This window comes from Scleropages formosus, chromosome 8 (genome assembly GCF_900964775.1).
Source record: "Scleropages formosus chromosome 8, fSclFor1.1, whole genome shotgun sequence".
Lineage (NCBI taxonomy): Eukaryota > Metazoa > Chordata > Actinopteri > Osteoglossiformes > Osteoglossidae > Scleropages > Scleropages formosus.
Genome location: NC_041813.1, coordinates 15707316 through 15732767, shown reverse-complemented (window position 1 = coordinate 15732767; position 25452 = coordinate 15707316). Strand labels below are relative to the sequence as shown.

Genomic DNA, 25452 nt, shown 5'->3' with positions numbered 1-25452 from the left:
GAGGGAGAGAATGTGTTCCACTCATCTGTGGATGAGTGACCCTTTGTAATAGTATACAGTACTAGCAGTGTATTTCACCTTCATGAATAAGGTGTGTGTGTGGGCTGATAGCACTAAGTAGCTTTCGTTGGAAGTTGCTTTGGACAAAAGTGTCTGCTGAATATGTAAGTGTCTTTTAAAGATATTAATGCCATTTTTGCGGAGACATTAGAAACAATAGAGTCAGCAATAATGTTTTCCAAGGAAGCATCAGTAGATGGAAGGTGAAGATTTCCCTGCACGGCTTCCACAAGAAGTCGGAAAAACACATTTGTGTAATTGTTGACTCTTGGACTCCAGAAAGCTCTTAAGATCCACAGAAAGGGAAGTTTGTCTCGGCTATGAAGGAGTTTTCGCCACTACCTCATGAACTGGTGGAAATTCCAGACACCCTCACAACGCCCAGGGGGACAGGAATTATGGTAGACACCACTCCTTACAATTACTGGAATAACCACTCAGGGACAGCTCAACATAGTAAACGAAGTAAGTAGGGCTGAAATTTTGCAGCACATGTAGAAATGTGTAAAAATATTTAAAGGTAAATATTTAGGAAATAGAAATATTTCAAAAAGGCTCTAAAGCACATATAAGTGCCATGACTACGCAAGCACCTAAACCACCGGCCCCTGACTTCGATTAGGTACCTGCCCACAATCAGAGCTTTCGTCCATAAAAACCATCCCCAGCTCCTTTCTAGTTGCAGAATGTCTTAGAGACAACTGTTCGTCCCCCGCATCCACATTGCCTGAGGCCGCTGTTTAAACATACATTATATTGGTGACTGCATAAAGAATTAGTATGGTGCAATTTTTTTAAAACTGATAACAATTACAATAACATTACAAGAACAGCAGGATATAGAACTGATAGGAAATATAAAGGTAATTATGACAGATATCATAGTACACATTTATAGAGCACAGGAGACCAGGGAAAATGTTGGCCTGAAACAGATGTGTTTTGAGGCCCTTCTTGAATGTTGAGAGGGATTTAGCAGTTCTGAGTGAGAGAAGGAACTCATTCCACCAGAACGGAGCAGACTTTTTATTTTGGATTTCTTGTGTGTGGAACCACCAAACAGGTAAAGGTAGAGGAGCATAGAATGAATTGTTACACATTCAGGGAAGTGTAAGTATAACCCTTTAGAAGAAAACACATTGCAATACACTTTAAGCCACAATGTGTCATTAATTTATCTTGTCATTAATTTCAAATAATGTAATGTAAATATATTTCCTGTTTGTGTGTAAGATATATGGGGGGCGTGGTGGCACAGTGGGTTGGACTGGGTTCTGCTCTCCAGTGGGTCTGGGGTTCGAGTCCCACTTGGGGTGTCTTTAAACGGACTGGTGTCTCGTCCTGGGTGTGTCCCCTCCCCCTCCGGCCTTACGCCCTGTGTTGCCGGGTAGGCTCCGGTTCCCCGTGACCCCGTATGGGACAAGCGGTTCAGAAAGTGTGTGTGTGTGAGAGATATATAAGAATTGATAACATCATTACACAGGACATCATATCAAAATGGATAAAACATCATTTCCACACATTATGTTTAAGAAAAATGAAAAGGACCTTTTGATTCAGCTGAAGTATTATGCATTCACACTCTCCATGGAGCCCGATTAGATCTAATAATGGATTTCCTCTTGCAAAGAGCTAGCTCCCCGAACTACATTCTTTTGATGTTTCATATGGACTTCACCAAATGTCTGCTTTTTCTGCACCACATATTTTCTGATTCGTCCTGCTTTTCTGTCCCAGGTCTTCACCAACTGGCCTCTTTTTCTGTGCCTGGTATTTGCTAGGTGGCCTGTCACATGTGCTGCTTTTCTGGGCTGTTTGGTTGTGGGAGGGTTAGAGGGACTGTTTTATCTCTTTTACATATTTCATGTTCTGCACACTTTGTGCACCAAGCATGGAGGAGAGAGTATATCTGGATCAGGACCGCTCTGGTTTCTTTATGACCCCTATTTGTTCTGTTTCGCTGTGTCTTTCAGCATCTGCTTCTCTCGGAGGGCAGGCTGTGTTCCTACAACTTGGCACTTAGCCCAGGTCTGACTGCTCTGGGGTCCTGCAGTGTGATCAAAACCCATCCAGCATGTGGCCTGTTGCTCAACACAGGAAAAATGTTACATCCAAATATCCTTGGTATGTTTTTGTTTGACAGTTGTTTAAAATTCACTTTTACAGCACGGTAGGTGTGCTACGTGTGTGCACACATGGTTAACTGTATTTAGAACAGCTGGGTTAGAAATCTGTTTTAAAGCTCATTTCAGAGCTTGGGTGGGTAACATATTAGATGATATCTTGTCTCAGGGATCCAATCAGAAAAAAAATCTGATTTTCAAGCACTGTATTCTTTTGTGATTAACATCAGGGAATTGAGACCTAGTTCTGCATGCATACATAAATGACCCTCTCTGATTTCATTTTGACCACATGAATTCTGGCAGCCACTCCCCAGAACGCTTTCTACATACTTTTTTCTGGATTAACAGTATTACAGTAGGTCACAGCAACACAGAGAAAGGAAAACAGTACACAGAGAAATTGCAAAGAAATCCAGATCCATAATACAAGGTCCAGAGTTTCTAATATTTCAAACGTGTGATCATGTACCACTAAGAGGGTCCAAAATGTTGTCCAGACATTCAAAAATTTGACAGTTGTCATGCAGATCAATTTTAGCTATTTCTTCTTTCTTCAAAAAGATTTTCAAATCTGTAAGAGTGCAGAACAACTAAAAGTTTGTTTGGACTTAATTTGCACTTGACCTTGTTGCTAAGATACAGGGCACATCAAGATAAAAAGCAAGTTTTGGCTGCGTATCAGTACCATTGCCCTGAGTACTGCCGGAGGTGCTTCGCATATTTAATTTAGCATATTTCTCTTAAACGTCTGGAAAGGTTCCTCTATTCAGCTCTATAGAGTCTGGCTGTCTGAAAATGTGTTTTTGGATGCATCTGTAAGCTAACTGTGGTGTGTGTGTGAGTGCAAATGCGTTCTTAAACTCCGCTATGTGAGAGATTGAGTGTCTATGAATGCTAAAAGAAGTTTGTGTACATAGAGTGTTGAGCCTTATCAAAGTAATACATTTAAATGCTTATTTGTAGATTATTATTATGCTTATTATTCCAGACTTAGCCTTTTGATCTTCAGACCTTTTTTCTATCCCTCTGTCGCTGCACAGCAGGCAAAAAAATGGAGGCATACATCCAAGACAGCTGACTCTCTTGACTGTAGTCTTCCGCAACCTTATCGTTTTCTCCTTTTGTCATAAGTGTGTGTTCTCATGCGTGATTCAAGCTTTTCTAAGCTTTCCAAGGTCTTCATAGGAACCCAGGGCAGCTGTTGCCTCCACTGGTATCTTTGGCAGGGCTGTCAGTAGGGAGAAATTCCTGCCTTATCGGCTTAACTGTTAGTCATGGAACAGGTCCAGATTTCTACCTGCGCTTTCCTCTGGCTCATGCACAGTATGGCACAAAATGGCTTTCCCTGCTTCATTGTGTTCTATGCATTTCTGAAGAACAGCACTTTAAGAAAGTGAAGCACAACAAGATAAAAGCAGCTTGTGGATCACAACACAAAGTTTCCTGAGGGGAGATTGCCTTCCAGAAGTAGATGTAAGGGGCCGGATATTGGGAAAGGCAAGCATGAGTGTGTGGGTATGTGCCTCTGCAAGACTTTGAACTGTGATTGAATGCAGTGGTTTGCTTTTGGGGGAGTGTGTAGATGGCTAGCAAAGTGCCCAGAGTTCAGATGTGTCACTGTCGACTTCCTGTCAAGTTCTCATCATTTTTTTTTCTCTTGCTCTAGGAGAGGAATGCCTCACGATGCTTAGTGGTGCTCCATGACATGTGGAACACAACCCCATTTCCGCCAACTCACTGACCATGCAAACAGTTCCAGGAAACCGCCAAGGAGGGGAGGTCAGGGGTGCCAGGGGAACCTGATGGAAATGTAGTGTGTCACGGACATATCCACCCCATTAAGCAGGCTTGACTGTGGAGTCAAAGGTCAGCAACAGGACTGACACAGGATGTGACACCAGGCAGTCCACTGGACTGGTCCCCTATGATTAGCTATATCATTACTGTAAATGCAATCTCTTAAAAAACCAGAGTGATGCACGCTTTAGCCAGGGAAAGTGTGTCTTGTGTCTATAGTCCATTGCATTCACATAAAGTTTGTCATTTATTTACTTGAATGTTTTCTTTGTTTCACATATGGCCATTCCATAAGAAACCATTGTTGTCTGCACAGCAATGGATAAATGAAGACAAGTTCATTTGTCCAGGGGAAGAGGTCTAAGGAGTCCAACTGCAATAACATCATACTCGACTATACAATTAATTTCTGTTATTATTCTATTGTTATTATCTAACACATAAGGTTTCTGTCACCAGCTAGTTATTTACTGATGATTCTGAGGGAGAAGTTTTCACTTCAGGAATTCCTCATGAATAACTAGAAGCTGAGTCACTAGAGCTCCTGCACTCATTTACAGAGGCTGGAGGCGGGGAGGGAGTATTCATTATACTGACCCCTGGAGCCTCTTCCTCCCACTTTCCTTCCTACTAAATCCTGTCGAACACAGACAGAAATAGACTGAGCAGAAGGAGCAGACCACATAGCTCCTCGAGAGTTTCAGCACACGGGACTGGCATCGCCACTCTTCTGTGGGATTCTTACTCTGAACAGCCAAACAACCGCAATGTCCGGAACCTTTACCACCTGTGTATGTGGCTTACTGGGAATTCTCATCTGGGGAACAGGTAAGGTTTTTTTGATGCCCAAATATTAAGAAAATATAAATAATTGATAGCATATTTTGCTTTATTTGTAGATAATATTTTTTATTGATAATATTATGAACATTTTGTGCTTTTGTAGCTTATGCAGAAATCTGTGCTAAAGAAATACCACATAATCAGATACCAGCAGATATTTTGATGTAACTGGATGAGAGAAGTCATGGATGGACTTGCTTAAGACTGATTCCAGTAATGTATAAATAATTTAAATATAATACTCTGGTTCCTAGGAGCAGAACTGTGTTTCCATTCATTGTAAAATGTATTTCAAGGGTATAATTTTTAGTCTTGCTGGAATAAGGGACAATTATGTGCTTTGTTTGATGTGGAAAGCTTGGTGGGGTACTGGGTTATCACATTACCTGACTAGAAGGACAGGGGGCCAACTGAAGGAGTGAAACTGGTTTTTTAAATGCCTGTGAGAGAGCATCTTTGTACAAACACTTCTTAGGACTAAGAGATACACACAGAGGATTTAAGGAACGTGTCTTCAAATCCGTGAAACTGGTGGCAGCTGCACTTCTATGACACAGGTGTTTGTAATAGCATTTGAAACATTTTTTTTAAATATATAAAATACATAGGCCTATTTTATTTATTTATTTTTTACAGTATATTCCATATACTTTAGACATAAAGATTTAAAAACCCTAAACTAAACCCTGTTTTTGTTTCAGCTGAGCTCTCTGCAGAAAAATTGAACAGCTACTAAGTTCTATACGTGTATACACATTGTTGTGACGCAGTGAGTTCCTGCTGTTTGTGTGGAAACAATACCAGTGAGGTTTTTCTGCTGCCTCGACAGTAAAGGAAAGCATAGTTTTTAACACTTTTGCTTCTAAATCATCTCAGCGCCTTCTGTTTTCTGGGGAAGGTGCAGCTCAAAGTTCAGGCAGTCTAAATACCATTCAGTAACTCAATGTCAGTTTTTTACTGAAAAGTCTTCTGCCAGCTTTCTTTCTTTCTTCTGTGGCTTTCAAACAGAAAACGAGGGACACATGCTAAGTATTTGGAGGAGTCAAGGAAATGCTGAAGGGAATCCGTCTGAAAACACTTGGCCTGAATGAGCTCTTGGAGTTTAGATTTAACACTTTCTGTGGCATACAATCAGAGGGATGGTAGCGATGTGACAGGGATGCTGAATACCGACAGTCGAGGACATTTATCTGTCCAGACGTCAGAGCGGAGCCTCCAAAATCATCAGGGACTCCACTCACCCTGCACACCACCTCTTCACACTGTTCCCCTCTGCAAGGCGATGCAGGACAATTCACCCACACATCACAAGAATGAAAAAGAGCTTCTTCCCCAGAGCTGTGAAACAGCTGAACACTGCTTAATTTTTTATTGTACTATATTGTATTATACTGTATTATCTATTTACTGTGTTATCAGTTTAAACTGTTTAATTTTAATTTTTATATTTAATTGTCATGTTTTATATTATTGTCTCAGGACCTCAGAGAGTACTAATTTCATTGTATTGCACAATGTACTCAATTTGATTCAATGTGCTAACCTAAATAGCCAGAGAGGCTAAATAGCAAAGTAGCTAAAATTCAGACATAAAATTCCAGTGAAAGCAAAGGTGTACTAAACAGCACGACAGGCAGAAGGCGATGTGTGCAAACCAAGGCATAGATTATGTTGAACTGATACCACTTTGGTTCAATTGGGTTTGTGGGACGAGGTTGTTTTTAATGTAGGTGTTCTCCGGATTCAAGAAGTGAAAGAACATAAAAAACATCCGTAACTGAAAAACAAAGAGCATTAACTGACAGGAATAATTGCAACACTACTACTTCTACATGCTGTGAAATGAAAAATTTCTAAAATTCAGATAAAACTCAAATTTGACTTTGTTAAATCATGTCTGCTTAAAAATAAAAGTCAATTTTATTAAATATAGAATATAGTTCATACCAAAAATGTGCATTCCGCATCAGTGAATCTTTCTGTATGGAAGAATCTTGATTTTACGTTTTTAGTGGCAGATTGGTGGTGATGGCTAGTGTGTTCTGCTGTAAACTTTTAAAAACACGGTGGACAAAGAGCTTGTTTCAGAAAGTATTTTTTATGGCTTTACAGGTGCTGACGACTGTCCCATTGAAATCGACCCCCCTGCAGTGGTGGTGAAATATGGAGACCCAGTATCAGTGAACTGCACTGTGTTCACAGAGCACGTGGGGATGGGCTGGGTGGCTAAACAAAACCTTGTACCAAACCAGCCAGGTGTCCAGTCTCTCCTCTGGACTGTTGAAAATCTGACAGTGTGGGATATAAACCCTCAGTGCTTTGCAAATTTTGAGGGAGTTCCTCAGTGTTTGAAAAAAGTGTCAGTCACCGTGTACAGTAAGTGTGTTTTTTCTCTCTTTCTTTTTTCTCCTTTTCATCCTCCTGCAGTTACTGTATTTCTGACCTCTCACTGACACTGATAAGATTAAGACTGAAGACCACAGCGAAAAATTCCCAAGACTCAACAGCCTGTGCTTTATCATAGGTCTAGATGCCTACCTTTATGGAGTAATAGTTTCAGCATGTACCATGATTTACCTCTGTATTATTAATCTGGTAAACACTGATGTTCCAGTCCAACAGTTAATACTGATTAAAGGGCTTCTCCTTTCCTCCACAGACACTCTAGATAGTGTCTCCATCAGATCTGAGAACCACACTGGCCCTTTGGTGGAGGGGTATCCATACATGTTGGTGTGTGAGGTCCCGAATGTGGCTCCAGTTCAGAACCTCAGAGTGAAGTGGTACAAAGGCATTGAGGTAGTGGACATAACCTTGTATCCTGGAGAATCCAAGACACCTGTGAATGTGTCCTCCACCCTCCTGATCACCCCTAATAGAACAGATGATGGAGCTCAGTACAAGTGTGTGGCAGAGCTGCAGTTGGGACCAGGAGGACCACAACCCCCTCCTAAAGTGGAATCAGAACTGTTCAATATCACAGTGCACTGTAAGTAATTCAATGGTATTTGTAATTCCCTCTTGAGATGCTCTGTTTCTTAATCTGTGCGTTATATTTTCCCTTGTTTGTTAGCAATTTATTATTATTTCAGTATTGCTACTCAGCTCCTACTCTTTTATTCTTTTATCCTTTCAGTTACCATTTCAAGGGTTTCAGGATTCACCTCAGTTTATGATAGCTTAGGAAATGCTTTGGATTCTATAGTCTTGTTTACAAGGACCAAGTTAAGTTTGGATTTCATGTACCTCCCAACAGTTGAGCAACATGAGACATTTACAATACATTTTTTGATTTAGCAGATGCTTTCCATAGAGCAACTTAAAATGACTAACTGGAATTTATCTTTGTCCAAGGTGACAAATTGTAAGATACACTGCACTAAACTCTCTACAATCTTTTCCACATCTATACAAGAAAGCAATGTAACACACACACACACACACACACACACACACACACACACACACACACAGACACACACACTCTCTCTCTCTCTCTCTCTCTCTCTCTCTCTCTCTCTCTCTCTCTCTCTCTCTCTCTTTTTCTTCTTGGCCATTCATAGTCACCCAGTTCATCTGAAACAAGTGTTTTAAAGAGGAATTCAAGTAGCTAGTAGCATAGTGGTTAGACCTGCTGCCTTTGCTGCTAAAGATTGCTGGTTCAAGCCTTACATTCACCTATAGTGCCCTTGAGCAAGGTACTTTCCCTGAAATTGCTGTTATATAAATGGATAAATTGTTTTAAGTTAATTGCTTTGGAGAAAGAGGTCAGCTAAATGAGTAAATGTGATGTAAATAAAATCCAAGCGAACCCAGGGAGAGCTTGCAAACTCAACACACTTAGGAGGGGATCGAGCGCATGTCCCGTTGCACAGCCCAGGTGCTGTGTAACACCATGTCAGTTTGTTCGCTGTGTGCAAATTCATTTGTGTTATTTTCATACATTTCTTTTGTCTTTACTATTCTGTTTTTGCAGTAAAGGTTGAATTAATACATAAACACTGAGTATCACTTCTATGTACGTTTTATTTGAGTGTTTTAATGGACGGTATGTAACAACTACAAAAGAGCTGAATGAGCACAAGCAGACAGCCATAAAGTATTCTAGAATAATTAATGAAGGCAAAACTCCTTGTTATGTTGTGTTATGATGACTAATATTAAATACTGAAATAACAATGTCCGTTTTAAGGGGATTTGGTGGTATTTCAGCATACAGTGTCCTCCAGAATTGTGTTTTCAGAAATATGTATTTTGTAAAAATAATTTTGCCTCAATAAAAGATGACATTTCTCTTATAATGTGAGTGTAATATTAAGCTAATGAACAATGAAAACATTTTTTATGTCCTTTTTTGCTCACCTTTACCAAAGGTGCCAATAATGCTGAAGAACACTGTAAATGGGTAGCACTTTTCATGCTTAGGAGCACAGAAAAAATTTTACCATTGAAACTAATGGTAAATACATGTTTTAGTTATGAGAGTTTGTGTTATGAAGGGGTTTTCAGAAGTGCATTACCTTTGTAAGGTGGAGTAAGACTACTTAATTTCTATTGACCTATATCATGAGCACCTCTGTGTTCCCAGTAAGTTCTCAATAGCACTTTTGCTAGAACATTACTTGAATTGTCTAATGTGTACAGTCAAAATCCCAATGAAGACTGAGCCCTGCTTGAATGAAAACCAACAAAACCCTGGTCTGGCCCGTGAATGACAGGATTGACTAACCCTATCCCACAAAGTCACACTGAATTCATCAAGCTTCCGTACTGGTTTGTGACTCTTGCAGATAAGCCTTACATCACCGAATGTCCTGACCATAAGGAGGTGGAGGAGAATTCCCCCCTGAGCACTGTCCTCTGCAATGTTAAGAGTAACCTTGAATATTCGATCAAATGGCAAAGATATGAGCAAGACATCAATGCCTCCCTTCCCCTGACCAAGACTGATGCGGGAGAGTATATCTTTACAGCGAAGAATGTTATTGGCAGCGTCATCAAGCTACTCAACATCACAGTAGGGTGTATGTCTCTGATAACTTTGACCTTTCACCTCTCAGGGTGTGACTTTTTCTGGGTTTCCCTGCTCATTTCACAGTTATACCTCTTTTCCCCTCCCTCTCCTCCTTCAACAGATCCACCGGAATTCAACTGCACTAAGAGGTTCGGAGTGTGGGCCAATGAAAGCCTGAAATCAATGTGCACTGTAAAGGCGTATCCTGAACCTACCATCACCTGGCTGAAGGACAGAGAAAAGATGAACCCTGCAACCACTTTGACCAAGAGGGACGGAGGACAGTATATTGTAACTGCCAGCAACACCTATGGAACTGTTAATCAAACACTGGAATTTAAAATTTTTGGTAAGTTCCATGTCTCCATTCCATTTTTCTTTGTCCCATTGTTGGTGTGTGACCTTTTTTTTAAATGTAAGATTAGGTGTTGGAGTAACATCAGATTAAGGGATATGTGATGAAGAGCAAAAATAAGACCTGAAAGAAATCAGGACTGAACTCGTGTCTGTCATGGTGGCGGAAGGAAAAGAGCAACGGACTTAAGAGCGTAGGTTGATTTGAGTTTTATTATCCCAAGGGGTTCAGGCAAGAGAGTAGTCAGAACACAGGTGAGGGTCAAGTGATTAGCAAATGTTATCCGAAGGAAATGACAAGAATCGTAGTCTGTAAAGCCAGGCGAAATATCAGGAAACCAGGGAAGGAAGCACAACGGGAATCAGGACAATACAAGAACAGAGTGCTGCAGTTGCTCTTGGGGGAGGTTCTGCACGGAAGTGCTTCCGGGGTGCCCTTTTATCCTGTATTCCCTCGATGAGTCGCAGGTGTCACTGATGGGCTGGCGGATGAGGGCGTGACAGTACCCCCCCGGCTGCTCTGGATGGTCCCTGTGGAAGGCAGTGATCAGATCAGAGTCTAGAATGTCATGCACACTCACCCACGATTATTCCTCCGGGCCATAGCCCTCCCAGTCAATCAGGTACTGCAGAACCCCCCTCCAAGGTCAGGAGTCCAGCAGGGCCCTGACTGTGTACATTGCTTCCCTGTTGACCTGCACCGGGAGGGGAGGAGTGCCTGAGGAGAGAAGTCCCACAAGGTTTAAGGAGAGACACATGGAACGTGGGGTGCACCTGCATACTCGGGGGCAGTTTCAGTTTATAAGTGACTGGCGTGACCCATCGCAATACTTTGTACGGGCCTACGTACCATGGGCTCAGCTTTCTCAAGGGCAGACACAACCGGAGCTCCCGGGTATAGAGCCAAATGCGTTGCCTGAGCACAAAGGACAAGGTCCGTCAATGGCAATTGGCCTGACGCTTGTACCACTCTGCGCTCGCCTGGAGGTGGTCCACCACATTTTGCGCACTGTCACAGTGCTAGTCGTCCACCGCTGGTACCTGGCTAGGAGGGGTCTGCCATGGGAACACAGTGGGCTGATACCCCAATACGCACTGAAAGGGGGACGGCCCGGTGGTGGTGTGGGACAATGCATTGTGTGCATATTCATCCCAGGGTAGGTACTGGGCCCACTGATGTTGCTTCTGGGTGCAATAGGTGCGCAGGTATCAGGAGGTATCCTGGACTGAGAGTGATATTCTGAGGTCAGGCTCACCTTGACTCCCAACTGGTCCCAGAAGGCCCTCCACAGCCTCGACGTGAACTGGGGCCCCCGGTGTGAGACAATGTCCTCCAACAGACCAAACAGCCAGAACACCTGGTGGAATAGGACCTAGGCCGTCTCCAAGGCGGTTGGCACCTTGGGGAGAGGGATCAGGCAGCAGACCTTCAAGAAACAGTCAACTAAGGTGAGGATCATGGTCTTACTGTCTGATGCAGGGAGATCCACCAGGAAATCGATTGCCACATGGGACTAAGGACAGAAGGGTATTGGCAGCGGTTCCAGGAGGCCTGGGAGCTTCAGAGTCGGGGTGTGGGACTGGGAACAGGTGGCACAGGCCTCCATGTAGTCCCTGACATTGTCCAACATGGAGGGCCACCAGAATCATCTCTGCAAAAGGGAGAGAATCCGCCGGACACCAGGATGACCGGAAAGTCATCTGCTCACTGCAATAGCACAGACCGCATCAGTGTGGGCACAAAATCCTCCCTGTCGGGTTTGTCTGGAGGAGCCGTTTCGGAAGCCTGGGCCGCCTATTGCTCTCAAAAGAACTGCCAGTACGCTGGAGCAACCAAGCACCCTTTGAGGAGGATATGTTTGGGGTTTTCCAGTGTGGGCTCTGGATCGTGTATACCTGACAGGACGTCTGTCTTGATGTTCTTGGATCCTGGCCAGTCCGAGACCGTGAACAGGAACCGAACGTTAAGCCGACAGGCCTTTTCTAGATATTCGAGGTTTCGGTGGTCTGTCAACACCAGAAAGGGGTGGACCGCGCCCTCAAGCCCATACCTCCATTCCTCGAGCAACATCTTGATGGCCAGGAGCTCCCGATTCCCGATGTCGTATTTGGATTCGGTCGACAACAACTTGCAGGAGAAATAAGCACAGGGCTAGAGTTTAGGCAGGCTCCCCTGCCACTGGGAAAGAATGGCACCTACCCCCACGAGTGAGGTATCCACTTGGACCATGAACGGCAGGGAGGGGTCAGGGTGTTTGAGCACCGGAGCAGAGGTGAAGTGAGCCTTCAAGTCACCCCCTCAACAGCTTCACTCCAGAGCAACCGGGGACCTTTGGTTGCATTGAGCGGGACTGCGAGGGTACTGAAACCACAAATAAAACGGCGACAGAAATTCGTAAACCCCAGGAAGCGCTGGAGTGCCTTAACTGAGGTGGGTCTTGGCCAGGCCGTCAGTGCACTTACTTTCTGGGGATCCATGGCTACCACCACTGGGCTCAGAATCTAGCCCAGGAAGGAGACCTGGTGCTGATGGAACAGGCACTTCTCATCTTTGTCGTAAAGCTGATGGTAAAGAAGCCGACGCAATATGGCCCGTACCTGGTCTATGTGCTCCTCCTGGGTCCGGGGGAAGATTAGGATGTCGTCCAGGTAGACCAGCACACATTGGTTGATGAAGTCCCCGAGTACGTGGTTCACGAAACCCTGGAAGATTGAGGAAGCACTGGACAGACCAAATGGGATGATTCGATATTCATAATGGCCTAGGGAGGTGCTAAATGCGGTCTTCCACTCGTCCCCCTGGTGGATACGAATGAGGTTGTACGCACTCCTGAGATCCAACTTGGTGAATATGGTCGCCTTGTGGATCCTCTCTAAGGCTGCAGTGATCAGGGACAATAGGTGTAGGTACCGGACGGTGATGACACCAGTTCCCCTGTACTCCACCAGAACAGGGGTCATCCCGGACCAACCAGGGGAAACCTAGAATAACTGGGGTGTCCGGAGCTCAAATAAAAACAACCACTAGATCCTTGTGGAGGCAGGCCCCAGTCGTAACACGGAGAGTCTCTGTGCAGGTGTCCACCACTCCTGAACCCAGGGGCTGGCGGTCCATAGCATAAAGTCACAATGCTGGCCTGGGATGTTGTTCGTTTGAGTGAACTCGACATCCATGAAACAGCCAGCCACCCCAGAGTCTACCAACGCTTGGGTATACAGTTTGTTTCCCTCCCATGTTAGGTGTATGGGTACTGTGAGTTGCCCTGACCAGCCGCAGGGATTTACCTGCAATCCCGGGCAGGTTTCTCGTGGGGGCCACACTGGGCAGGCGGAGCGGAAGTGGCCTGGAGCACCGCAGTAGAGACACAGGCGATCCTGGAGGCGACGTCATCTCCCCTCTGGGTCCAGATTTCCCTGCCCGAGCTGCATCGGCTCCAGATCCTCGTCCTGTGGGGTGAGGGCTAGAGCGGCTGTCCACTGTCTCGGTGTTTGATCCCAGGAGAGATTGTCCACCGCCACGACTGTCTCCAGAAAGCAGTCGAATATCTACTTCTCCCCACGATATGCCAGTTTGGTCTGGAGCCGGGTCTGGAGGCTGTTCTGGAAGCAGGCCAGGAGCGAGGCGGTGTTCCATTCACTCTGTTCAACCAGCATATGGAATTCCATGGCATACTTTGCCACTGTCTGATTGCCTAGTTGCATGCACAGGAGGCTATCACTGACGGCATGTGTGGAGACCGGATGATGGAACACCGCCTCGAACTTCTGACAGTCAGCATAGGTGGTTTTCATGCGAGTGCGCCAACCCGCCGTCACCCAGTTTCGCACCAGGCCAGTAAGTAGCACCACCAGGTAGGCAATCTTGGCCTTATTTGTCTGATACATTAGCGGGGAGCAGAAGAACACTAGCTCACATTGCATCAGGAAGCAATGATCCTTGGCAATGGTCTGGCAACCCGTTGTACCGTTCTGTGGCGGCGATGTAGGGTCCTGCCAGCGGGGTGCTTGGGGGTGCCAGGGTAGCGCCTTCTTCCGGAGGCATCTCCTCAGCCTCTTCCACGGGCTGAAGATGTTTGCTGACCTGGAGTGCAAAGATCAGACAGAACCTTCTATCATGGCGCTGGAAGGAAAAGAGCAACAGACTCAAGAGCGTTGCTTGATTTGAGCTTTATTGTGCCAAGGGAGTCAGGCAAAAGAGTAGTCAAAACACAGGTGAGGGTCAAGCGATCAGCAAACATCATCCAAAGGAAGTGACAAGAATTGTCATCAATAAAGTCAGGCAAAAAATTAGGAAACAAGGGAAGCAAGCACAACAGGAATCAGGCCACACTACAAGCCCAACACACTGCAGTTGCTCTAGGGAGAGGTTCCACATGGAAGTGCTTCCGGGGCGTCCTTTCATCCTGTATTCCCTCAATGAGTTGCAGGTGTTGCTGATGGGCCGGCAGATGAGGGCATGACAATATCCATAACGCTGTGGTTTGGAGCCTTTATGACTCATTGCTGGACTGTTTGGTCTGAATCATGGGTATTATAGTGCTTTCAGGGTATCGTATTCTCTATTAAACTGTTAAGAGTGGTAATCTCCAAAAAACAGATCTTCAGACTTACATGGTAAAAAACAGGTTACTACAGTTGTGGTAGCTCCTTACTTCTTTATTCTGTCGCCTGTCCTGAAACTAGTGAATTTAACCTCCACTGATAACATGATTAGAATCTTATTCAAATTATCAGCTATTTCATTAATTTTAATTTTGTTATATTTGCCTTTTCACAAGCAAGTTTTCACAAAGTGCTTAAGTATTATTTTGGAGATATTGAGAAAATAATACAATCCTGAATATTTTATTTCTTAGTATGCACTTTTATCAAAATCCTTATTTTAGCTTAATCTACACTCTCTATCCATTTTTAAAGGTGGATTTTTGAAACAAGTATGCCTCTCCTTGAGTTACAGACATTTCAATTACATCCTGTTTGTTTTCTTGTGCCATAAAAAATATGATGTGGACAGCTGTGTCTCATTTGTGTACTGACCTCTCGTCAATGAGTGAATCACACTCAGTTTTGCAATATAACAACAAATAGAAAGTATCAGTCCTTTAAAATTCAGGCCCTAATTAGACAGACATGCTGTTTTAACCAAAAAAAAAACTCATTCCCACTTCAAAATTAAGATTTCAAAAAGAGATTCCTATGGAACATGGGAACAGTGTCTTAATGACCAAGGTTTCACAGTGGGCTGCTGTGGAATTTCCATACTGCTCCCTGTGCCATCCATGTCCTGTGGTCCTGTGTGTGACATAAGTGAACACAGTGGGACATAAAGGGACAAAGTGGGCCATAGCAGGATATAGTGGACCAAAGCGGGACATAATGAGGCACAGTTGGCCCTAGTGAGATACCTGGAGCTGCAGGTAATGAAGTGGCTACAGCCACCACCTTGCAATCAATTCATCAAAAGACCCAGGTTTGAATCCTACCTCCTACTATTGTACCCTTGAGTAAAAAACTAACACTGAATTGATACAGTAAAAACACCCAGAAAGATAAACTGGTAAATTAGTATAATTGCCTTATTCTACAAACACGACATTATAATCAGTTTGGAAGGTGTCAGGCTGATAAATGTTTACAATAACATGTTTACCGTGCGGTGCGGTGTGGTGTGGTGTGGTGTGGTGTGGTGTGGTGGGTTGGGTTGGACCGAGTCCTGCTCTCCAGTGGGTCTGGGGTTCGAGTCCCGCTTGGGGTGCCTTGTGACGGACTGGCGTCCCGTCCTGGGTGTGTCCCCTCCCCCTCCGGCCTTACGCCCTGTGTTGCCGGGTAGGCTCTGGTTCCCCACGACCCCCTATGGGACAAGTGGTTCAGAAAGTGTGTGTGTGTGTGTGTGTGTGTGTTTGTTTACCTTGCCTTTTATACGAAGCGTATTCATATTTGGCAAAAGATATAGCGTTATTAGTTTTGGTAAAGCAAATAAATTACAATAATATGTAAGTTTACAATGTGTAAAGAAAGAAATTTTCTCTCTGGATTGGATGAAAAGTAACTAAATTAATAACAGCAACAGAGAATGGGTACCGACGAAATTACGGGTTGAGCGCACAGATACTGATGTTAAATCGCCGAGGAGGAAAAGCGTCCACTGGAGGAATATATTATATTATAAGTATATAAAGTATTATTTTGGAGATATTCAGAAAATAATACAATCCTGAATATTTTATTTCTTAGTATGCACTTAAAGCTAAGTATACTATAAGTATATTATAAGTTTATAAGTATATTAAGTATACTAAGTATATATTATAAGTATATTAACTAGTATTGTACAGTGACTGAGTGAGAGTAAATAGCAGCGGTAATGTATTCTGCGCGGACCGGACGAAACTGCTGCCCCCAGTCTCTGGGGCTCCAGTCCAGGGCCCACTTTTGGAAGTAGCTGTGGTGTCGGGGTTTTTCTGACTTTCACGCTGCGGGGGAAGGACCGTGGTTCCACCCTCTTGCCCGGCAGTTGCCGCTCGACCCTAAAAGCACAAGTGGCGGCCACTTTCGTTTCGTACAGACGGGGGCTGTGCGTGACTGCGCTCCAGTGCGGGAGGGGGTTCCGAAACTGGGCGCAACAGAAAAAGAGCCGAGCAAGTCCGAACAGATTTCCACTACTACTACTAGCAGATCGGAGCCGTGACAGTGTGACAGGGGCTTTCTGCGGCGTCATGATGGAGTCCTTCCAGCGTTGCCTTTTTCTCATGCTCCTCGTCCCGGGGTTACAGCCCGCGCTCGGTAAGTGAGTCAACTAGTCGTGCCACTTTTCACTCTGCATCAGTCAACTAGTCGGTTTAAATTTAGTACCTCATGGAATCTTCGCCGGATAAGTTAAAAATTCAGTGTAACTCCAGGAAATGTGACACGGCCACCTTGGTGGACAACTTAACATCACATGTAACGGGATAAACCTGTGACTTAAAAAAACTCCGTGTAACTAGGTCCTCTCAGTGTAACTCACGGAGTCTTTTACTGGACGTTAACTATGTATGTAACTGTAGAAGTCTTCCGTGGGTAACGTGAAATCTCTGTAGCCTATAGGATATAGCCTATAGGTAAAATCGGTATAACTTAAGACGTGCTCTTTGTTTCACTTTGCCAGTCCGTGTAACGGAGAGCCCAGCAATTCTGAGTCTGAGCGCCTTTATTCTCGCTGTTCTCGCTCCCGCTCGTCGCTCGCGCGTTCATTTCTGACCACAATCGAACTGTTTATGTTCGCAGCGCGGTTGAAACAGCAGTGATAGAGCGCACCCGCGTTTCCCGGAGACCGCGCAGCTGGCGAAGTGATTATTCCCAATAACGGACTCATAGGAATTACTACTCGAGCTTCTCTTCTTCTGTGCATCTCCTTTACGTTGCGTTAGTTGAATGAAAAGCATTGATTTAAACGCACGTGACTGCGGTCTAGCTTCTGCCTGTAAATCAAATGTCTGTTTCTTTCAGATGAGATTACCTGTTTTCCTTATGAGAATCAGAATCAGAATGACTTATTGCCAAGTATGTGACACATACAAGGAATTTGTCTTGGTGACAAAAACGGTTATCCAACAGTTATCATAGTTCAAATTGTGTGCGACTTCTGGAGGGAGGAAGTGTATAACATGTTGATCCACAACTAAAGAGTGTTTGTGTGTGTGTGTGTGTGTGTGTGTGTGTGTGTGTGTGTGTGTGTGTGTATACCCCCCCTCCTTCCCTCCTTCCTTCCTTGTCCAGTTTTCCCATGCAGACCTTCCTCCCTCTGTTCTTCTGATAGGCAGGACCAGGAATAAGTGAGGTCTGGTTGGTCCATGTTTAACCGTTTCTGCTCAAACTCAGTTTGATTCAGTTCAATTAAATTCAATATATTTGTATAGAGTGCTTTTTCAACAGTGACACAGAGCACTAAACAAGCTAGTAATGTAACACGAAATTACACATACAACACATATAATTAAAACTAGAGTAAGCCAGCTGGCAAAAGTGGAGAGGAAAACAAAAAACTCTCAATAAGCAAAAACTCCCACTGACTGTGTGATAGTACACCAAGGCAGAGTTGTTATGCTGTGATGATGTTTTAAGGTGTTGTTTTGCTGTTTCCCAAAAAATGACATGGTGATGAGATGGTGGAGTAAGATCCTACAGTCCCTTGTTCTGAAGTCATGGTCAATAGGGTATTCATTTGACATACCTGTGTTGTGTTGATTTATAGGTGCTGATGACTGTCCCATTGAAATCGACCCCCCTGCAGTGGTGGTGAAATATGGAGACCCAGTGTCAGTGAACTGCACTGTGTTCACAGAGCACGTGGGGATGGGCTGGGTGGCTAAACAAAACCCTGTACCAAACCAGCCAGGTGTCCAGTCTCTCCTCTGGACTGTTGAAAATCTGACAGTGTGGGATATAAACCCTCAGTGCTTTGCAAACTTTAAGGGAGTTCCTCAGTGTTTGAGAAAAGTGTCAGTCACCGTGTACAGTAAGTGTGTTTTTTCTCTCTTTCTCTTTTCTCCTTTTCATCCTCCTGCAGTTACTGAAGTTCTGACCTCTCACTGACACTGATAAGGTTAAGACTGAAGACCACAGCGAAAAATTCCCCAGACTCAACAGCCTGTGCTTTATCATAGGTCTAGATGCCTACCTTTATGGAGTAATAGTTTCAGCATGTACCATGATTTACCTCTGTATTATTAATCTGGTAAACACTGATGTTCCAGTCTAACAGTTAATACTGATTAAAGGGCTTCTCCTTTCCTCCACAGACACTCCAGATAGTGTCTCCATCAGGTTTGAGAACCACACTGGCCCTTTGGTGGAGGGGCGTCAATACAGGCTGGTGTGTGAGGTCCAGAATGTGGCTCCAGTTCAGAACCTCAGAGTGAAGTGGTACAAAGGCATTGAGGTAGTGGACATAACCTTGTATCCTGGAGAATCCAAGACACCTGTGAATGTGTCCTCCACCCTCCTGATCACCCCTAATAGAACAGATGATGGAGCTCAGTACAAGTGTGTGGCAGAGCTGCAGTTGGGACCAGGAGGACCACAACCCCCTCCTAAAGTGGAATCAGAACTGTTCAATATCACAGTGCACTGTAAGTAATTCAATGGTATTTGTAATTCCCTCTTGAGATGCTCTGTTTCTTAATCTGTGCGTTATATTTTCCCTTGTTTGTTAGCAATTTATTATTATTTCAGCATTGCTACTCAGCTCCTACTCTTTTATTCTTTTATCCTTTCAGTTACCATTTCAAGGGTTTCAGGATTCACCTCAGTTTATGATAGCTTAGGAAATGCTTTGGATTCTATAGTCTTATCGAGTCATTAAACTCCTCTAAAATGCAGTGATCGTTTTCTTCTTTAGGCTTTGCATTTGTAGAAATCATATCACAATTCTGCATATTTGCACAACCGAATAATTTACTGGAGCATTTCAGTTCAACATCCATAATCACGGTCACAACAATGGGGCTCCGGCTTGGTTTTTACTGTGCTGTCTGTCGTGTTGTGTGACAACTAGTGATGGAGCGAACCAGTTGAATGTAAGGCCTTCAGAGATGACATTTGTAGGTGTTTCATGTGGGTCAAATGTATGGGCAATAATAACAGTAAATATTAAAGGTAAGAGAAATAATAAGTTTGACTGTGGTCCAACCCTTAGCATAGACACAGTCGCATACATGTGGCTCTGGTTTAATTCTGAGTGCAGAAGGTTTTTCAGGCCCACTCTGGTTTTGTTCAGGTTCTATGTCTACTTCAGTCTGTAGCACCAGTGCCTCCTATATTACTATGACTTTGACCTTTGGATATTACTATGTAATATTATTATTCGACCGACACAGTCTTCTGATCTCCTACACAGTGATTATAGTGTGAGGAATATTACATTGTTTCCTCTTTTCCAGATAAACCCAATATTACGTCAGTACCCTCGATCGTGCCAGTGATCAGGGGATACAGCGAGGTGTTGCAGTGCACGGCCGAAGGACACCCTCCTCCAACCATAAACTGGTTGTTCAAGGGCAAGCGTGTGGCAACGAACGGCACCTACAGTGTCTCTGGAACAGCAGACAGAGTAGGAAACTACACCTGCATTGCCAGAAACTCTGAAGGGCACAGTGCGAGAGAAGTGCTTGTAGTTCTCAAAGGTAAGTCAGGAGTGAGGCGTGTCAGCCACTGAAGCACACCGTCATCGCCCAAATACTCTCTTTTACACACACTCATACACACACTGCTGTAATAGCATCTTGCTGCATTTTCCTACTTGTAGTCACACTTGAGTTATTGTCACTGACACTCTGTGTCTCATGCCTCCTGACGCAGAGGATTACCTCCCCCTCATTGCTGGTCTGGTTGCGGTTGCGGTTGTGGTGATTTTGGTCATCTTCACCATGATCTTCTGCATCTACTACAAGAGCACCAAGATGGGCCACTACAACCTGAAGGACAGAAAGCCTTGCACCCAGAATGGCAACGTGGCTCAGAATGGCAGAGACAGCACTTTTCCCATGAAGGTGCTCAGCATATGGGTCTAGAGGACTGAGGGCCTGGATTGGTCTCTCTCAACGCCGGAGTGCTGTGCACAAAGCAGGCCAGGCCGGGACCCATCTCTTTCACGTGGCGCACAGGGACCAGTGGGGGTTACATGCTCGTTTCTGGTTCTTGTACAGATGACAGGGACTCCTCCCCAGTTCCCCCCAGGAGACACACCTCTCTGCTATTGTCTCCTCCATGTGTGCCCCGTCTTCCAGTCATTCGTCCGAACATACGACCTGCTAATATGGTCACGTGACTCTTGGTCTGTGCGTATTAGTCATCACTGTAATGGCCAAACATACTTTTGGTGGAAATTCCCCACACTAAGACATCTCAGTTAGAAAATGAAGGACAGATAAAACTATTTTTGTCTTTTTTATTTTAATAATTTCATATCGCATTGCATATTGCCCATCTGAGACTGGCTGAATACAAACTGGAATTTCCTCCGTTTCATGCTGAGTGTTTCTGAAAGCCATACTTGAAATCTGTCTAGCCCGCTTACACACCAAATGTAGTGTCTTTAATAATATCTGTATTACCCTGCAAGCAATATTTGTGTCTACATGGTGATCAGGAATCGTTTACTCTGAGTTTTATGCATCTACTCATGTGATAAACATTGGTGCATATAGTGGAAAGAAACTAACTTTACTTAAGAATCACATGTCTGCAACTATGGCTCTCTTTCTCCTAATGTAATGCACAAATTGTATCCCCTGAGATGTACATGTAAATGTAAATGTATATAGGACTCCTGAGCAGGATATGGAGATGTATCCACTTTAAATAGTATCTATTTATAGTGTTTCCTTTTCTGGGCAGCACACTTTACTCAAGAGGTGTGACCCATGTTGCTGGAGGTTTTAATGTGTCAGAGGTTGTGTCTCTGGCCTGTCCGAGATCCAAATGCACACTCCAAACACACTGCACCCACTACCCCATGGGGTCCACGTTGTTTATTGCCTCTTTACTGAATTGCAACCTGCCTCTTTTTGTTTTTGAGCCTGGAAGGAATGTGGGACGCTAAAGTGAAAAACCTTGAAACCATAAAGTAATTGCAGTGAAAAGTTGTGTTACAGCAACGTAAGAAGCACAAAATAGGTCTGATGAAGAAACTGTATGATTTTAGCATCTGTAGTTTGTTTCATGTGGAAAGATGAAAAAGAAGCTAAAGGATTTTGTTTCTATTTTTTAAAAAAACAGTTTGAATAATAATCTTATGAAAATGTTCACTAAGCTATTTTTATACAGAAATTAAATGTATTTCCTAACTCTTGTATTTTTTTCTCTTGTGCTTACCCTGTACTTGCAGAAACCCCGAGAATCTGGTTCCTCAAAGTGAACCTTCTTCCTACAGCTGTATATTTGTGATAAATGAAGAGTTACCCACATAAAATACACACACTTGTCCCAAGCAGGCTCACAGCAAACTGAAGCCTAAGCCAGCAACACAGGGCTGGAGGGGGAAGGGGTCACACCCAGGATGGGATACCAGTCCATTGCAAGGCACCCCAAGCAGGACTTGAACCCCAGACCCACCAGAGAGCAGGCACAGGCCAAACCCACTGCGCTACCGCACCCCCACACCCTCTTCCTCCATAAAATAGCAAGATCAATTTATATGACCAAATATAGACATACATGCATTCAAATTAGAAAATACAATTTTCATCGGAATATACACATAAGTGTTCAAATTACAAAATATGAATGGGACTTCAGTTCAAAGATGGCCCTGTTTTAGTCATAAATGCTGCAGAGACCAAACGGCTGCCAACAGGATAAAGCATGAAATTAAAAGTAGCTTATTATGATCATGAAACTATATAGGATATGTATAGACTTAGTAGCCTTAAAATCTAGTACATGACCTCATTCTAAACTGAATTGAATGTAAATTGTCATGTGGGTTGTTGGTAAGAGGGCCCTAATAGGTTTAAGTTCTCACACACAATTTGTTCAGATCAGATGAAGTGGTTTTTGGAAGCAGCCTTCTGACCCTCCCAGATTCTTTAGACCCTACAAACTTTGCATTGTACGCCCTTCCTAGTTGTTATTCTTCTGTTCGGTTCCTTTACTCACCTAACTGATCTCTACATGGTTATGGGAGTTTAAAGCAACCACCAGAAGTATTTAAATGAAAAAGTTTTCCTGTCCTACCTTGCTTATCTGAATTTCACTTCCTTGAATTAGCAAAAACAAGTAAACAATATGGTCCTGAGAAAGAAAAGAATGCTACATTAAAACTGTACACCCCATGATTTCACCAGTGAGTGTGCAGGAGTTTCCTTTTGGAAATGAGCACTTGATTGTAAAAAATATATAATCAAATTGCAATTTACAAGCACAACTGTGGTTCATTCCACTGCAACAGCTATTTCGCCCATCGCAGCACATTCCATTGTGTTCCGGTTATTACAGTTCTGCTTTCACTGGAGGAATATCTGAATGACTTGACTACCTCAGGTTACCTCCCATCCACCAGCCATCGTGTGGGAGGAAGTGCTAAAGAAGTGCTTGATAAGGAAATCTTAGAATCGCACAATATTTGCATAAATACACTGACCAGAAGCCAGCAATCTCAGATGCTCTTGTCTCTTGTTTCCCTACTGAAGTAACATCTCTGGGGACATTCAGGATGAATAGCTTACTGACTCATTCCATAACATTTATACAGTTCATCCTCCTGAGATCCTGCCATTCATTTCTATTCACTCTATAGGACATTTTTTTAAATGTATCTCCCAAACTGTACAATGGTGAGTCCTAATGGATATTTAATGCTTTTAAATTCTAACCACATGTTTAGGGGTGGGACCTACACAATTTCCTTGAGATCCTAGAGATAAATCCAACTTTTTTTTCTGTGGAGGATATCTCATAAAGCAAGTTTTGAGTGATATACTGCTTCTCATCAACCTATCATATTTTTTTTTCAGTTTATATGCAATAGGACTATCACTCCTATAATAAACAGACTAGTTAGGACAACTGTACAAACATGCATTTTTTTCTAACAGGAAAGTCTGCGTGTTGTAAGTTTACAAAAGGCAAAGTCCAAAAATTACTAAGTAAATAACATTCTTTTAATTACCAACAGAATATGACGGTGAGTTCTTATGATGTTGCTTTTTATTTAAGATCTCTTGCGCTACAGAAAGAGCTGCCACTGGTGATAATGCACTTTGCTTCATCATCCCAGCCTTGGCAACTTGCAGTGTGTGGCCCCAGGTTGGCCCTTCAACAGGTAAAACTTGCCCATGGTATTGTTCCAACAAAGTTTTGAAGGGGAAGTTTTAGAAATATTTTTTTGTGTGAAACAAAACATGTTACACATATCACTCCTAAGGGGATCTAAAGGCTGAAAGGCTGAGGGAAGCCAAGAGGAAGAGCTGGTATTTATCTGGTGTTCCAGTGTTTATTTGCCAACTCTGCTTTCCTGTCGGGGGTGCAATGGGTTTGACCAGGTCCTGCTCTCCAGTGGCCTGGGGTTCAAGTCCCACTTAGGGTGTCTTGTGATGGACCAGTGTCCTGTCCAAGGTGTGTCCCCTGCCCCTCTAGATCCACGCCCTGTGTTGCCGGGCAAGGCTCCGGTTCCCCATGACCCCACTGGGGACAAGCGGATTCAGAGGATGTGTGTGTGTGCTTTCCTGTATGCTTGATGGCCCAAAGTCCAAATTATTACACATTACTGACCTGTTTCCTGTTTTCTTTTATTATGTGTGTGAATTAAATGGGAACAAAATGAGCACCAATTCAGAATAAAATGAGCAGCCAGTACCAACATGTTACAGTGACCAGCCAGAACAGCACCCTCTGTATCTTCACAAGCAGAGTGGTAATGCGATATGAAGACCTACAATATGTAAATACATCTCCCAGGAAAGGGCTGAGCGCACAAATTCCAAGCATTGTTCCATTTTATTTTTGTATAAATATTTTTGTTACTGGTACATACTCAGCCACAGTTCTGTTTAATGAGTTCAGTCTGGCTCGGTAATATGGTCTCTTCAGCTGTACCTGTGTTTACTATCCACGAAGGTTATGGCTTGTGTCTCATAGTGAAACCCACACCGGTACCTTCCACCCAGGTCTAAGGTGTCTTTCATATTCATCTTCACATCCATTGTTTCTTACACATGCTGGAGGTCTCCATTCACACGAGAGGAAGCTCCAAATGGAAACCTATCAGATCCCAACCCCAGCCAACGTGCAAACAGTACACCAACAAGGCCCTGGTGGTGGGGGTAGGGTGCTGATGTACAGGACAGCTGGAGGGCCACAGCTGTCATAATCCTCCCCCCACCTCTGCCTCATTATTCTGTTTATGTTCCACTGCTATGTAAGGCAACCGTTGACATAATGTCTCTGGCGCCATGAGGAACAGAGCTGATAATACAGGAGCCTTAGCATTTTTGCAATAAGAAAATAAACATTCCTCAAACAATGATATTATCTCAATCGGGGAATGTTTCAGACATGAATCAAACCTAGCTACGTGAAGTTGGCCTTCCTACAAACAGCACAAATGAAATAAACCTTATGATTCATTAGTGCTACATTTGTGCCGTAAAAATTAGAATTTGTGCCGTTGCAGCTTTTGAGATATTAACATTTATTTATTTTGGAAATGACATCACTCCAGCCCCCCTTTAACGCCCCAGGAACCCGAATTTGGGCTCATTCATTTGTGCTACATTTGTG

The 25452-nt window shown here is 43.6% G+C and overlaps 1 protein-coding gene across 1 annotated transcript; it reads left to right on the top strand.

Moving 5' to 3' along the window:
- Positions 1–4509: 4509 nt before the first annotated feature.
- Positions 4510–21371, top strand: LOC108935828 (hemicentin-2-like). The gene is made up of 9 exons (XM_018754722.2): positions 4510–4811; positions 6939–7202; positions 7486–7815; positions 9617–9850; positions 9962–10189; positions 18428–18691; positions 18975–19304; positions 20115–20357; positions 20533–21371. Exons 1-9 carry the CDS (start codon positions 4751–4753, stop codon positions 20742–20744), a joined length of 2166 nt encoding a protein of 721 aa, XP_018610238.2. The 5' UTR covers positions 4510–4750; the 3' UTR covers positions 20745–21371.
- The last annotated feature ends 4081 nt before the right edge of the window (positions 21372–25452 follow it).

What these genes read in the sequence shown, in the direction of transcription:
- LOC108935828 (XM_018754722.2), top strand. Translation starts at nt 4,751, where the DNA reads ATGTCCGGAACCTTTACCACCTGTGTATGTGGCTTACTGGGAATTCTC. An exon ending in ACTCAACATCACAGTAGGGT is followed by an intron (nt 9,851 to 9,961) that starts GTATGTCTCTGA and finishes CTCCTTCAACAG; the next exon opens with ATCCACCGGAATTCAACTGC. An exon ending in ACTGGAATTTAAAATTTTTG is followed by an intron (nt 10,190 to 18,427) that starts GTAAGTTCCATG and finishes GTTGATTTATAG; the next exon opens with GTGCTGATGACTGTCCCATT.